Source organism: Ahaetulla prasina, chromosome 8, assembly GCF_028640845.1.
Source record: "Ahaetulla prasina isolate Xishuangbanna chromosome 8, ASM2864084v1, whole genome shotgun sequence".
NCBI classification, from domain to species: Eukaryota; Metazoa; Chordata; class Lepidosauria; order Squamata; family Colubridae; genus Ahaetulla; species Ahaetulla prasina.
This window is the reverse complement of record NC_080546.1, coordinates 83,809,601-83,823,346: the sequence shown is the minus strand read 5'-3', so window position 1 is coordinate 83,823,346 and position 13,746 is coordinate 83,809,601. Positions and strand designations below refer to the sequence as shown.

At 51.0% G+C, this 13,746-nt stretch overlaps 1 protein-coding gene across 9 annotated transcripts in view; it reads right to left on the bottom strand.

Annotated features, from left to right (window-relative positions):
* The window catches only part of PCDH7 (protocadherin 7), a 666,099-nt gene extending 654,855 nt beyond the window's left edge, over nt 1-11,244 (bottom strand). For 4 of the 9 annotated variants that reach the window (XM_058192710.1, XM_058192713.1, XM_058192714.1 and 1 more), the window contains exon 1: nt 7,397-11,243. In XM_058192710.1, the coding sequence (XP_058048693.1) occupies nt 7,397-10,621 (3,225 nt within the window). In that variant the 5' untranslated portion in view covers nt 10,622-11,243. Of the gene's footprint in view, nt 1-7,396 lie in introns of all 9 variants that reach the window. The other 5 variants (XR_009156270.1, XM_058192716.1, XM_058192715.1 and 2 more) reach the window with 2 other exon arrangements.
* Nucleotides 11,245-13,746: the final 2,502 nt, after the last annotated feature.

The window sequence follows — 13,746 nt, the reverse complement described above, 5'->3', positions numbered from 1 at the left end:
AGCTGAGATCGGCAGAGCCTATAAACTTTTTTAAAAAAAATTTTAAAGGCTCCTCTGGCAATCTCACCTGAGTTCCTCATCAGCAGAACCTTAAAAAACATGTTTTCTGTAGAAGACATGTAGAAAACCTCCTTTTAAGAGATTCTAAGGCACTTACCTGATTACTGATTACTGATTGAACGCATGGCTCTTTTCCCAACCCGAAAGCCCCATTTTCACTTTCAGCACCAGACAGAATCAGTTGTTTAGCTAATCTATTTCATCACTGAGCAACTAATGCTGGCTGGCTTTGCTGGCTGAGGAACTCTGGGAATTGAAGTCCACAAACCTTAAAGTTACTAAGGTTGGAGACCCCTGATCTAAAAAATATAAATAAAATAATAAAATAAAATATTTGTGCAGCTTTCTGAGATTTGGTGTGTTTCTATAGTGTTTCACTCTAACTACACAAACTACACAACTACACAAACACACAAAATCTCAGAAAGCTGTATGTGGTATTTTGTGTGTGTGTGTATGTGTCAGTTGTGTTGTGTTGTGTTGTGTGTGTGTAAAGTGTGAAAGTTGGTTTTTGAGCTTTTTGTGGCTGTGTGAAGTGTGAAGTGTGAAGTGCAGCTGCTTTTACATTGTGTATGAGTCAGTTGTGTTGTATTGTGTGTGTGTAAACTGTGAAAATTGGTTTTTGGTACCTCTTATTGTTTTTTATACTTTATTGTTTTTATTATTTATTGTTATTGGCCATGCCCACCCAGTCGTCTGGCCATCAAGCCACGCCCACCAATTAAGCCACGCCCACAGAACCAGTAGGGAAAATTTTTAGATTTCACCCCTGGATGGAAGGAAGGAAGGAAGGAAAGAAGGAAAGAAGGGGGAGGAGGGAAGAAGGAGGGAGGGAGGGAGGAAGGGAGGGAGGGAGGGAGGGAGGGAAGGAAGGAAGGAAGGAAGGAAGGAAGGAAGGAAGGAAGGAAGGAGGGATCAAATAGATCGAAGAAGGCAAGCAAATGTTAGTTAAAAAGCTAAGTCTCTCCCTGGAAGTCTTTCATATTGTGGGGTTGTTGTGTGGTTTTTGTTTTGCTTGTTCATGTCCACCCTTGGGATGCACCAAATACCCTCAATTACAATGCCTGGCACATTGATCTTTCCAGCTTTGGACAACAATAATGAACATCAGTGCCATCTGGTTAACCATTTGGAAAACTGTAGAAGCTGTGACAGATAAAACCCGTCAGTGTTCAAATGGCACTTGTTGAGGTTTGGAAAGTTCAACGTGTGCTATTTATGTAACTCCCCACCTGTTAGGTTTGCAAATTCTGCAAAGCTTTAAGAAAAATCAGAAAAGACACCATTAAGAAGAAAACGCTCAAGATTTTTTTTTTATCCGGCTGAATAACTTGCTTTATATTTCTTAGGTTCTTCCGGCTACAGATCTGTTTATCTCTTGGTTTGTTTAACCTCAAAGACTGCAGTGGTTGTCCAAATCCAAGGCACGGAATGGTAGTGTTAATAAATATACTGGTTGAATACACAATGATGCCAGCTTTCAAAAACAATATACAATTCCCAGCATTAATCTCTAATGTTGCCATTTGGTATATCCTTGGTTCTTTCTAACCAACTTAACAAACGAAATGAGGCACTCAAAAGGAGGAGGAGGAGGAGGAGGAGGAGGAGGAGGAGGAGGAGGAGGAGGAGGAGGAGGAGGAGGAGGAGGAAGAAGAAGGAGAAGGAGAAGGAGAAGGAGAAGGAGAAGGAGAAGGAGAAGGAGAAGAAGGAGAAGGAGAAGGAGGGGAGAAGAAGGAGAAGAAGGAGAAGGAGATGGGGAGAAGGAGAAGGAGAAGGAGAAGGAGGAGGAGGAAGGAGAAGGAGGAGGAGGAGGAGGAGGAGGAGGAGGAGGAGACGACGGAGAAGGAGAGGGGGAGAAGGAGAAGGAGAAGGAGAAGAGGAGGAAGGAGAAGGAGGAGGAGGAGGAGGAAGAAGAGGAAGAGGAGGAGGAGAAGAAGAAAAGTAGTAGTAGTAGTAGTAGTAGTAGTAGTAGTGGTAGTAATAGTAGTAGTAGTAGTAGTTGTTGTTGTTGTTCAGGATCTCTTGAATTTCCAGATCAAGGTGATATGTAAACCAGGATGAATCTGAAATTGTCTTTTTTTTTTTTTTTTTGGTGCAAGAACTTCACGCAGCCAAAATCATTCACAACATGTGGATGAAGATTCTCAACTAACCAGAGTTGTCTGAAGGTTATCGCAAGTTGCTTGAAGGCCAAATGGTTGCAACAGTTCACACTTCAGACAACCTTCAGGTCACTGACAAGCTCTAAACTTAGTCAAGCCTTAATATTATTTTAGCCATTTTGAACGCATCTCCAGCAGGTGACTCAGCAACCAATATCAGAGGAACACAGATGGCATCTAGACCAAGATCGGCCGGAGCTATTATTAACAAGACTTGTGTGTTTTGTTTATAATTTAAGGATAGCTTATGGAAACCTTTTTGGGCCGCAAATAAATATATCATTTCCTGGCAAGGGTTTTCAAACTGCAATTAACTTTCTCTCCAGGAAGAGCTAATGAAATGTGCCAAAATAAAATACAGGTTAAATGCTCCGTAAGGCAAAACTGCAGACAGTATCTACGTTCACTTCTTGGTTTAAAAAAAACAACCACAACCACAGCAAGGGGATCATTCATTTGGTTTAAAAAATAAATAAAAAGAATCCTATGAACTGTGTGTATATATGGCTTCCACCAAAACGCCCATCCAAGTGCATAGGGCAAAAGAGCACGATAAAAGTTCACACTCGGTCCAACTGACAGAATTCACAACATAAAACCCAAAACTTTGGCACCAAGCCTGCACATTTGAACAACATTTGCGCATTTTAGGGGAGGGGAAAAATGCAAACGTACAATTTTTCTCCGTTTCAAACTACCGCACTTTAGGAAAGCTATATTCCTGAGATCGCATCTGGGTGCACCACTAGGAATTTCTCTATAATGGAAGATCAGCCCTGTTGCGTTAGATAATATAGGTAGTCCTCGACTTACGACCACAATGGAGCCCAACATGTCTGTGGTCAAGCAAGACATTTGTCAAGTGAATTTTGCCCCATCTTACGGCCTTCCTTGCCAGGGTGGTTAAGTGAATCGCTGGTGGGTTTTTAAGGAAGGGACATGGCTGTTAAGTGAACCGGCCTTCCCCGTTTGACTTTGCTTGAGAGAAGGTCGCAAAAGGGGATCCCGCGATCCCATCATAAATATGAGGCAGTTGCTAAGCGTCAGAATTTTGACCACGTGACCGTGGGGATAGTAAGTCGTAAGTTTGAAAAACGGTCATCGGTCCCTTTATTCAGTGCCGTTGCAAGTTTGAACTGGTCAGTAAATGAACAGTTGTAAGTCAAAGACTACCTGTACAGTCATTTACTATAGCGGGATTGTGACAGCATAGTTAAATGGTTTCTTCCCAACAAAATAAATACCAAAAAGAATTGCCTAATTCAGAACAAAAATATTATTTCTTCTGGGCTGGTAGGTCAACTCAATAGGAAGACACAATGATTACTTCTACTTACTGTATGACTGAACAGGGCAAATTTGGCAGTGCTTCTTATATAGTAGTGGCCAAAATTGTGGAAACCTTTTGAGAAAAGTGTTTTTTTGAGGTTTGATGTCTAATAACACCACTTTTTTTTTTCTTTTTGTGGAATTGCAAGATCATCATATTCAACTGCTAGAACGGCCCGGGAATAGCCTAGACCTTCACCCAATTGAAAATCTATGGAGCCAATTAAAGAAACTTGTTAGTCAGAAGCGACCCAGCAATAAAACCCAGTTAATAGAAGCAATCCTTCAATCTTAGTTTCACATTAGAACTAAAAGACTTGGTTCACTCCATGGGAAGACGTTGTAAGGCAGTTATTCATGCTAAAGGTTACCCAATGAAGTTTTAACTGACATGGGGGTAATTTTTGTATATCTCGTTCTTTCTATGTGATCATTTTTGCATATCTCGTTTTTTTCTATGTGTTTCACTTTTCTTCTTTATACTATAACTGCTATTTTAATAGCAAATCCTTCATACAAGTTATTGCATTACATTCTTGATTAAATCATCTTTCCATTGATATATAATTTTATGGTACTACTCCAAAAAAAAAAAAAAGTAGTGTTATTAGCCAGTTTTAGAAAACTACACTTTTCCCAAAAGGTTTCCACAATTTTGGCCACTACATCTTGTACATCCTGAGTTTGACTGGACCGACTTGAGAATCAGTGCATTGTATTCAGGTTGTAACCTTCAAGTTCTTTTTGTGTATGTATAGATAATGACTGGTTTTTAGAGGCCACCAGCCTTCTAGCAGGTGCCTTTCATGCAATTTAAATTGGTGGAAGGGAATCACAAAACAGTTAGTCAGACTGAACGGGTCCACGAAGTGATGGTCTAAAGGACTTCCAAGAATTTAATGAACGTCTTTTTCACGCTTTTCAGAGCAAGGGGTGAAAAAACTTCAAACAAGGAGGCCTGCCGAGTGCTCCCCAACACAATCAGCGTTGTGTGACACTGGTATTCAGTATTAGTGTTGACCACAAATGGAAGGACCTATTAAATGACAACCCGCTGACCTCTGGTTTGTAAAAAGATGAGCTATTGTTAACTCCAAATTATTTTGTCTTTCTCAGTGCTAGGCCAGGTTAATGGAATTGGGAGCACAACAGGGAAGGGAGTCTATAAAGTTTCCGTGAAATAGGACATCAAAGATGGAGGATTCAAATGCTTTCATTTGAATGGGCTCTTGAGATTTGATAACCAGCAAAATCAATACAGCCCCATGCTCTCTGGGATCAGATTCTGGAAGGGACCTCAAAGAAAATCTGGTTAAAAAAAATTGGTCCTCCTTTGTCCCATGGAATTGTTCCCAAGAACAGGAGAAGCTGAATCTGGCAGCATTTTCATTTCGCAAGAGGGAAATATCGGTTACGGAGGTTACGTTATTTCTTGGGCCGCTTTAGGTGGGTCTAAACACATCACTTCTTCATGGCATGCTGAGATGTCAGAAAGGAAGATGCATCTTGGTGACTACAGTGGTCCATTTGGGTGGGTAGGTCAAGGGTCTATAAAGGTCCTCCTTTATAGAGCTGATGTTGGTCAAGTGAGCTTAATGCTGGTTGATGAGGAACATCTGGACATCGCATTCACGTTGATTCATGAAGTGGCAGGCTGGTTTGGATTGGATTGGCTACCAGCGGAGACAACCCCAAAACCATCCCGTCACGACCGACAATTGGTAGCTCCAGGGTTCTTTGCAATGATGGGATTCAAATAATTTAACAACCAGTTCTCTGCCTTAATGATTTCTTCCAACAAACAGTCCACCAAACTGCTCAGAAAGTTAACAACCGGTTCTCCCGAAGTGGTGCGAACTGGCTGAATCCCATCACTGGTTCTTTGCCTTTCTAGAGTCATGGTTCAAGAGATGGCTATGGCTTTCCAGATGTGTGCTGCCAGCATCTCCAAGCATTAACCCCACTGAGAACTGGAGTTCAGCTATGCCGTGGGGTGCCCTGCCTCTTTCTGGCAGATACCAAAAAAAGCATAAGGAAACTCATTCAAAAACTCAGCTGCTCCATGCTATTCAAGCCTTTTGAAAGTGTGGCTATGTGATTTATATAAAAAAGAAAAAGAAAAGAAAACCAACAAAATAACATTGTTCTTATATGTTTGCATGGGGACAATTGTACATGTAAGTGTGGCTTTCTGCCAGTGTTCGATGTATGGCTCAATATGATAGCTAGGAAGATTGAGTGACACCTCTGTTCAAGTCCAGCATCTATTCGCTGCCTGTCAATAGGAATTCAATTGTCCCCATGCAAACATATAAGAACAATGTTATTTTGTTGGTTTTCTTTTCTTTTTCTTTTTTATATAAATCACATAGCCACACTTTCAAAGGAAAGGACCTGATTATCATACAATACCACTCACCCACTTAACACCCTTGTTCGTTAACACAGTATTCTTTCTCTGACTCGACACCAGTTTGGAAAAAAAAAAAGGTGGTGACTACAAACCGAGACATTTCTTTAGATCTCTAAAGATCTAAAGGAAGGTCAAAAGTAAGAGAAGTTAACTATGTGCAAAAACTGGAGAAATAAGATAAGTGGGGGTGGGGACGGGACACAAAACACAATAAGCTCAGCTGCTTGTACATCACTCTATCAGCCGGTTTTAAGGACCTTCCTCAATGGTTAAGTTAAGGATTGATTCATGCCTTCCCTGAGTCACTTAAAAACTAGACCTGTTTGTTATCTCTGTTTCCAGTCCCCTGTCTTGGGTCTCCAGCCCTGTTCACGGTGACAGTGACAAAGAGGATCTAAACACCTGGAGGCTGCCCTAGGAGAGTATCAGAATAAGGCAGGAGATATTACTTTGACACAGGTACCGCTAAGGACCGCTTAAGTCTTCCCTGAGAAAGAGATGCAGAGAGAGGTAGACCAGGTTTTGATACACAAGGAGTTGTACTGAGTTATGTGGGGCCTGAGGAGTGGTACCTGGGGGTGGGGGGGGTGACGGTTGGAACAACAGGTATAACAGGAATGGGAGGGAGAGGTTGACCCTGCCTGCATGCAGTTAAGACGGATGACTCCTTTGCTCCCAGCTGTAGTTTACTTAACTACGGTTAATCATGCTGGCTGCTCCTGCCTGCCTTCCTTCCTCCAACTAGCTCCCAAACAGGTCCAGCCGGTGCCAAGTCAAGCTGGCGGGCGGATGTAGGCCAGGTTCTTCCACAACCTGCCTTCAGGATGGAGGTCCCTCAAACCGCAATTAGCTCAGATAATAGGAAGAAAGCCGAGCTCAACAACCCATCCCTGCTCCGCACAGGTGTGAAACTGAGGGTAAACAGGACTTGTGTGTGTGTGTGTGTGTGTGTGGAGAAACCTGCACCAAGGGGGAAGAAGAGGAACGATTGGGTTCTGTTAGTGTGGGGTTTTGTGTGTAGGGTCGGGGCAACCCAAGGCTCCCTTTTGGTTGGATGCTAGGCTCCGTCTCTTGTAGCCTGAGAAATGCCCTGCCCTGGGCCATGCTTCATCCATCCATTGGCCATCCACCAACCATGCCCAGAGTTCCACAGGTGCAAATGGAACTCTCCTTGAATACCTAACCGGTTCAGAGTGCAAATTCAGCTCACCTTTGAATAACTTTGCCCCAAGCCGGGTGGAAAAGCTAGATAAAAAAATCCACTGTATAAGCTACAGCCTTGAAGCACTTAACTTACTAAAGCCCTAAGGGCGACAGGCTGACAAACAATGGGGAGGGGGAATGGGAGCCCCCACCCCACCCCCCCACCGAGTTTGGGTTGAGCCCAAAGGCCTGGGAAATACGGGGGCGGGGGAACGGGTCGTCTTACCTGCTTGCTGTACTTGCTGCTGGCCTGACAGCTGTACTCCGAGCAGTGGTCCGATCCGATGGAAATGTTGTCCCCCGCCCCCACGAAGGTGTTCGCCGGCGGCAGGTCCTGCACAGCTTGGTGCTTTTTCCCGGCGGTGGGCGACTGAGGGTGAAGCTGCACGGTGGGTAAAGGCGAGCTGGATTTATAATGCCGGGCCAAATCCGGGCTGCCCGGGCCGCCGTTAACCGAACGGTAACGGCTCAAAGCCGGACTGTCGGCTGCGGAGAGTTTCTCGTGGACGCTATCGTAACGTTGCCCGTTGGGCTTGGAGGCTTCGACGGTGACGATGCTGCTGTAGAGGGGTTGTTTGCCTCCTCCTTTTTTGCCCTTGCGGTCTTTCTTGGGCTTCTTGGCCTTGTCGTGGGGCTGGGGCGTGAAGAAATCCTCGTGGTCTTTCTTGCCCGCCTCGTAGCCGCCGTGCTTGCCCTTGGAGCGGCAGTAGCGAGCCAAGACCACCACCAAAATCAACAACACCACGGCCATCACGCCGGCCACGACCCCAACCACGATGCTCAAGCGCTGCTTGCTCAGCTCGTAGCTTGGGTCGCCGGCGATGTCCCGGCCCAGCGGCGTGTGCAAACTGCGCGCCACTTGGCTCTCCACCGCGCTGGCGTTGGCCAAGCTCTCGTTGACGAAGACGTGGAGGAGAGCCGTGGTGGCTTGAGCCGGTTGGCCGCTGTCGTTGACCTGCACCACCAAACGGTGCAAGCCGTAGTGTTTGGGAGCCAGCTTGGCCACCAGCGAAACCACCCCGCTGGACGGGTCGATCTCGAAGAGTTTAAAAGGGTTGCCGCCCACCAGGTTGTAAGTCAGCTCGGCGTTTTGGCCGGCGTCGGCGTCCCGGGCCTGCACGGTAGCCACCACGTAACGAGGGACGCTGGAAGGCGGCAGGAGGCTGATGGAGCTGTTCGCCGGCGAGGTGACGGTCGGCGCGTTGTCGTTCTCGTCCATGACGAAGAGCGAGACGGTGGCCGTGGCCGAGAGAGCCGGCTCGCCCCCGTCCACGGCTTTCACGCGGAAAGTGTAGCTGGTTTGAAGCTCGCGGTCGAAAGAAACCGTGGAGTAGATGGTGCCCGTGTCGTTCTCGATGGAGAAGATGCCCGGGTCGGCAGCGCCGGATCCGGGTTCTTGAGCGCCGGGTTGGATAGCCAAGGTGAGCTGAGCGTTGCGCCCTTTGTCGGCATCCATCACGGTCACCATCCCCACGGGGCTGTTGGGTTGCAGGTTCTCCTTGACGTAGAAAGTGAAGACGTCCTGCATGAAGCGGGGCTCGTTATCGTTCCGGTCGGCCACTCTCACCACCACCAGGGCCGAGCCCTGCAGGGAAGGCAACCCCTTGTCGCGGGCCGTGACTTGGAACTCGTAGGTGTCCCGCTGCTCGCGATCCAACACGGCCTGCACGCGCACGTCGCCCGAATCCGGGTCGATGGTAAAGAGCCCCGGGGGCGCCTCGGCCGCCAGCGGCGAGGGCTCCAAGGAGTAAGCCAACTCCGCGTTCTTGCCACTGTCCGCGTCGGTGGCTAGCACGGTAGCCACCCGCTCGCCCGGGGCGTTGTTCTCCGGGAAGGGCACTTCCAACACGGGCTGGCTGAAGATGGGCGGGTTGTCGTTGGTATCCGCCACCCGGACCAGCAGCGAGTTGTTGCTGGAGAGGCTGGGGCTGCCGGAGTCGACGGCCACGATGACCACGTTGTAATCCCGCAGGGCCTCGTAGTCGAGCGGGGCCGAGGTGTGCAGGAAGTACTTGCGCTTGTTCTGCGGCTCGCCCTCCCCTTCGCTGGCCGGCTTGAGCTGGAAGGGCACGTCGCCCACCACGGTGCAGGTGACCACGCCGTTCTCGCCTTCGTCGCGGTCCGAGACCTGGACCAGGGCGATGGGGGTGTCCACCAGGACGTCCTCGGCCACGCTGGCCACCCCGTCGCGCAGCGGGATGCGCCCGATCTTACGGATGTCGATGGTGGGCACGTTGTCATTCTCGTCGCGGATGGTCAACACCACCGTGGCCTTGTCGTTCTTGGGCGGCTGTCCGCGGTCTCGGGCCATGACGGTGAAGCGCAGCTGGCTCACCTCCTCGCGGTCGATGCGGTGCAGGACGCTGAGCCAGCCCGACGACTCGTCCAGGCGCAGCAGGCGCCTCACCGACTCGGTGGCCGCCCCGAAGACATACTCGATCTGGCCGTTGACCCCGGCGTCGGCGTCGGCCGCCCGCAGCTGGAGGATCGGCGTGCCCGGGCTGCTGTTCTCCGCCAGGTCCGCCTCGTAGACGCTCTTCTCGAAGCGGGGGCTGTTGTCGTTCACGTCGGTAATCAGCACGCGGAGGATGGCCTGCGAGGAGCGCGCCGGCTCGCCCCCGTCCCTCACCCGCAAGCTGAGCTCGTAAGAGTCCCTCTGCTCGCGATCCAAAGCCCCTTTGACGATCAGCTGCGGCTGTTTCTCGCCGTCCGGCGTGTCGGCCACCTGCAGCTCGAAGACGCTACTCCGAGCCTGGCCGTCTGTCTCTAGCCTCCGCTTGCCTCCGCCGGGATAGAGGGCCCCGTCGGTGGCGGAAGCGGCGGCGGGGGCCCCGGCGCCTCGCCTGCCGGCGTCCCCGCCGGGCTCCTGGAGCAGTTCGTAACGATCGATGCCGTTGCGCCCGAAGTCGCGGTCGGTGGCGGTAGGGAGCAGGTAGAGGGTGCCCACCGGACGGTTCTCCTCGACGGTGAGGGTCAACACCGGGGAAGGGAAAGTCGGCGTGTTGTCATTGATGTCCAGGATGATGACCCGACCCTCGAAGAGGTCGACCCAGCTCTGCGAGGGCCCGATCACCGACACCTCGAAGTCCAGGAAGCATTCGTTCTCGTCGAAAATCATTTGACACTGCGGCAGCTTCTCGCGGTCGATGCGCCGCTCCGTGGTGCTCAGCTCGCCCGTCATGTTGTCGATCTTCAAGTATTCCGAGCCGGATTCCAAGCTGAACGTTACCTCGCCCGAGCCGGTGACGATGCCGAGATCCGAAGCCACATTCCCGATCCGGATATCGGCCGGTCCTTCTTCGGCTAAGCGGTATCTCAAGACTTGCTTGGCGGCCGCCAGGCTGATCCAAAACGGCGGCGACAACAGCAGCAGGAACCAGCAGCAGCAACGGCAGCAGCGGTAGCAGTAGCGAGGTTGCACCAAACCCAGAAGCGCCGGCATCTTCCACATCTCGGCAGGACAACCCCGCCACCCCCCTAACCCCACCCCACCCCACCCGCCTTCCCCGACCAAAAAAGACCCCCGGCAGCCCTAGAAAGGTAACCGCCGTTCCCCCCGCCTTCCCAACCTCTTGCAGCTGCTTGGCCAGCCGAGAGAGAGAGAGAGAGAGACAGGGGAGGAAAAAAAAACCCTGAAGTTCAATTATAAAATCCTCTTGCCGGCTCTGGCAAAAAAAACTTCGCGTTCCATCCTTCTTTGGTGCAATAGGTAAAAAAAAAAAAAGACGACGAAGAAGCCGGGGATGGCGCGCGCGTCTCTCTGTGTCAGTCTGTGTGTGTGTGTGTGTATGACGGGGAGGGGTGCGTGGTGGGGGGAAGAGAAGCAGACCTAGGTTTGGCCGGAGGCTCCTTCTTCCCCCTCCTCGTCTCCTTCCTCTTGCCTTCTGCAGTTGCTCTCTCCTCACAGTTCACGGGGCAAATGTGTGGCTGGCTTTTTTCAAAAAAGCTGCATCTCCGCAGATAGGTTGGGGAGGAATTCCGCCTCTTCCTCCTCCTCCTTCGCCTCCTCCTCCTCCTCCTCCTCTCCTGCTCCTCCTCCTCCTTCTTCTTCTCCTCCAGCAGCGCTGGAATCACTTTGCAAGGTTGGCGAGAAAAAGCCAGAGGAAGAACAGCAGGGGAAGATCAGATCCAGCTTCGCTTTGCCGCTCCACCCCCCCCACCCCCCACCTCCAACCCGCCTACCCCCGGGCAGCTGAAACCGCCTCCCCCCCCCTCTCTCTCGCTTCTCCTCTCCTCTCTCTTTCCCCTTCCCTAGTTCAGTTCACTTCACTCTCTCTCTGTCTCTCTCTCTCTGTGTCTCCCGGCTTGGCTCGCTCACTCCGAGCCGACGTTCTCCGCCGTGGCATTCGCTCTCCTCTCTCCGCCGCTCCGCACAAAAAGGCTGCGGGGGGGGGGTAGGGTGCGGGCGGGGGACGTCAATCGCTTCATTCAAAGAGCGCTGGTGTCCGGCGGAAAAGGAAGGCGGGAGGACGCAGCAGTCCGAGTCTCTCTCTCTCTCTCTCTCCCTCCCTCCCTCCCTCCCTCCCTCTTCCACTGTTTCTCAGCGCTAGATAGTGGTAGGTGATTTCTTTCTTTCTTTCTTTTTTTCTTTCTTTCTTTTTTAAGCCTCTGGAGAAGCCAAGCAAATACGCCACCTCCGGGGCTGACAGCTGAAGCTATTTATGTATTTTTGGGGGAGATGGGGGGAAAGTGTTCTCGGTTTACAGAGCAGCTCCCGGAGCCGTCCCGTTTTGGTCTTCAAAAGATCTTGCCTCCAATCTTGTTCGGGAAGGGGGGGGGGGGCGGGGATCGTTTCCGATGCTGCCCCGGAGAAGATATTCCTTCTTCGCCTAAGAGGCGAGGGAGAAGAAAGAGAAAAGGGGAGGCGGGAAAAACCACAACCAACCCGCACAACTCTGCGCAAGGTCATTAGTCACAAAGCGAGACGCTGGCCCAAAAGCTGTCAGATAAGATCATTCGCCCAAACCGTACGTAACTGGAGCTCTATAAATAAGGTGGATTTCTCGCCGTCTTGTTCGGTCAGGCGTTCCAACTTTGCTCTTGCATCCGCAGCTAGTGTGTGTGTGTGTGTGTGTGTGTGTGTGTTTTTCCGCTCTTACCTGCGGTTGTGTCGGAAGACTAGGAGGCTGCAGCGCCGGGAGAGCGATTCACAAACGCGACTGCAGGCTCCCTCGCTGGCCGCTCCTGCCTTCCTGGCTCAATGCAGGTAAACCGGCACTCAAGTTCACTTCTCGCCCTCCCTTTCCCCCCCACCGCCCGACTCCTCCCGTTCAAAGGTTAGGACGGTGGAGTGCGTGCGATTATCTGGAAGCACCCCCCCCCCCCCATACACACACACACCCTTCTTCAATATTAGCGAATAATAGCGAAGGTTGAGAAGATAATCGAACAGGGGGAAGGAGGATGTAACCGTAGCTGCTTCCCACGTGAACGGCTACCGCTGGTGTTTAATTGCATCCGTAATTATGAAACTGGAAGGGGGGAGAGAAAAGGGGGGGCATAATAAACCCCCAAATCACTTGAGGTCCGAATGGTTGCGACGGATCGGCTTTGTGGGTGGGGGAGGGGAAGGGTGGTAATCCCGGCAGAGTCCCAGTTGTGAATGAAAAGCGAACGGAACACCGTAGTTTCCCTTCTCCGCAATTGTGTTGGTTTGTCGAGAGAGCCCTCTCGTTTCCCCAAACCGGCTCGTCTCGCTCAAGTGCGGCTGGTTGGTGCAGGGAGCTCAGGTCCGCCCCTCCCTCCGTCCCTCCCCGCTCTTCCAAAAACACTCACACACTAACGCGCGGAGAGAGAGAGAGAGAGAGAGAGAGAGAGCGGTTGCCGCTTGGTCAAGGGCCGCGGGTGGAAGGCGGAGGGAGGGAAGGAAGGAAGGAAGGATGGAAGGGAGGGAGGGAGGAGGAAAGGGGAAGGGAAGGAGGGAGGGAGGGAGAAAGGAAGGAAGGAAGGAAAGGGAAGGAGGGAGGAAAGAAGGAAGGATGGATGGATGGGAAGGAGAGAGAGAGGAGGGAATGGGAAGGGAAGGGAACAGAAGGGAAGGATGGAAGGAAGGAGGGATGGAAGGGAGGGAGGAGGAAAGGGGAAGGAAGGAAGGAAGGGGAAGGAGGGAGGAAAGAAGGAAGGAAGAATGGAGGGAGGGAGGGAGAGAAGGAGGGAGGAAGGAAGGAAGGAAGGGGAAGGAGGGAGGGAAGAAAGAAGGAAGGAGGGAGGGAAGAAAGAAGGAAGGAGGGAGGAAGAAAGAAGGAAGGAAGGAAGGAAGGAAGGAAGGAAGGAAGGAAGGAAGGAAGGAAGGAAGGAAGGAAGGAAGGAAGGAAGGAAGGAAGAAAAGAAAGAAAGAGAGGCGGCCGAATCTCAAGTTTTGCCCCGGGTGGTTGAGAAATGGCTGAGAAAAATAAAATTAAAAAAAAAATTCAAACAAACTCCGAGCAGCTCAGCGGCTCGGCTCCTGCAGCAGAGAAGCCCGGGCAGACGGGCCAACAGAAAGGGAGGGGCCGAGTTATGAGGCGCTGAGCTTTATGCTCCACACAAGCTTCCCGTTTACCCTCCGGCGACAGGTTGCGGCTGGGGGTGGGAGGG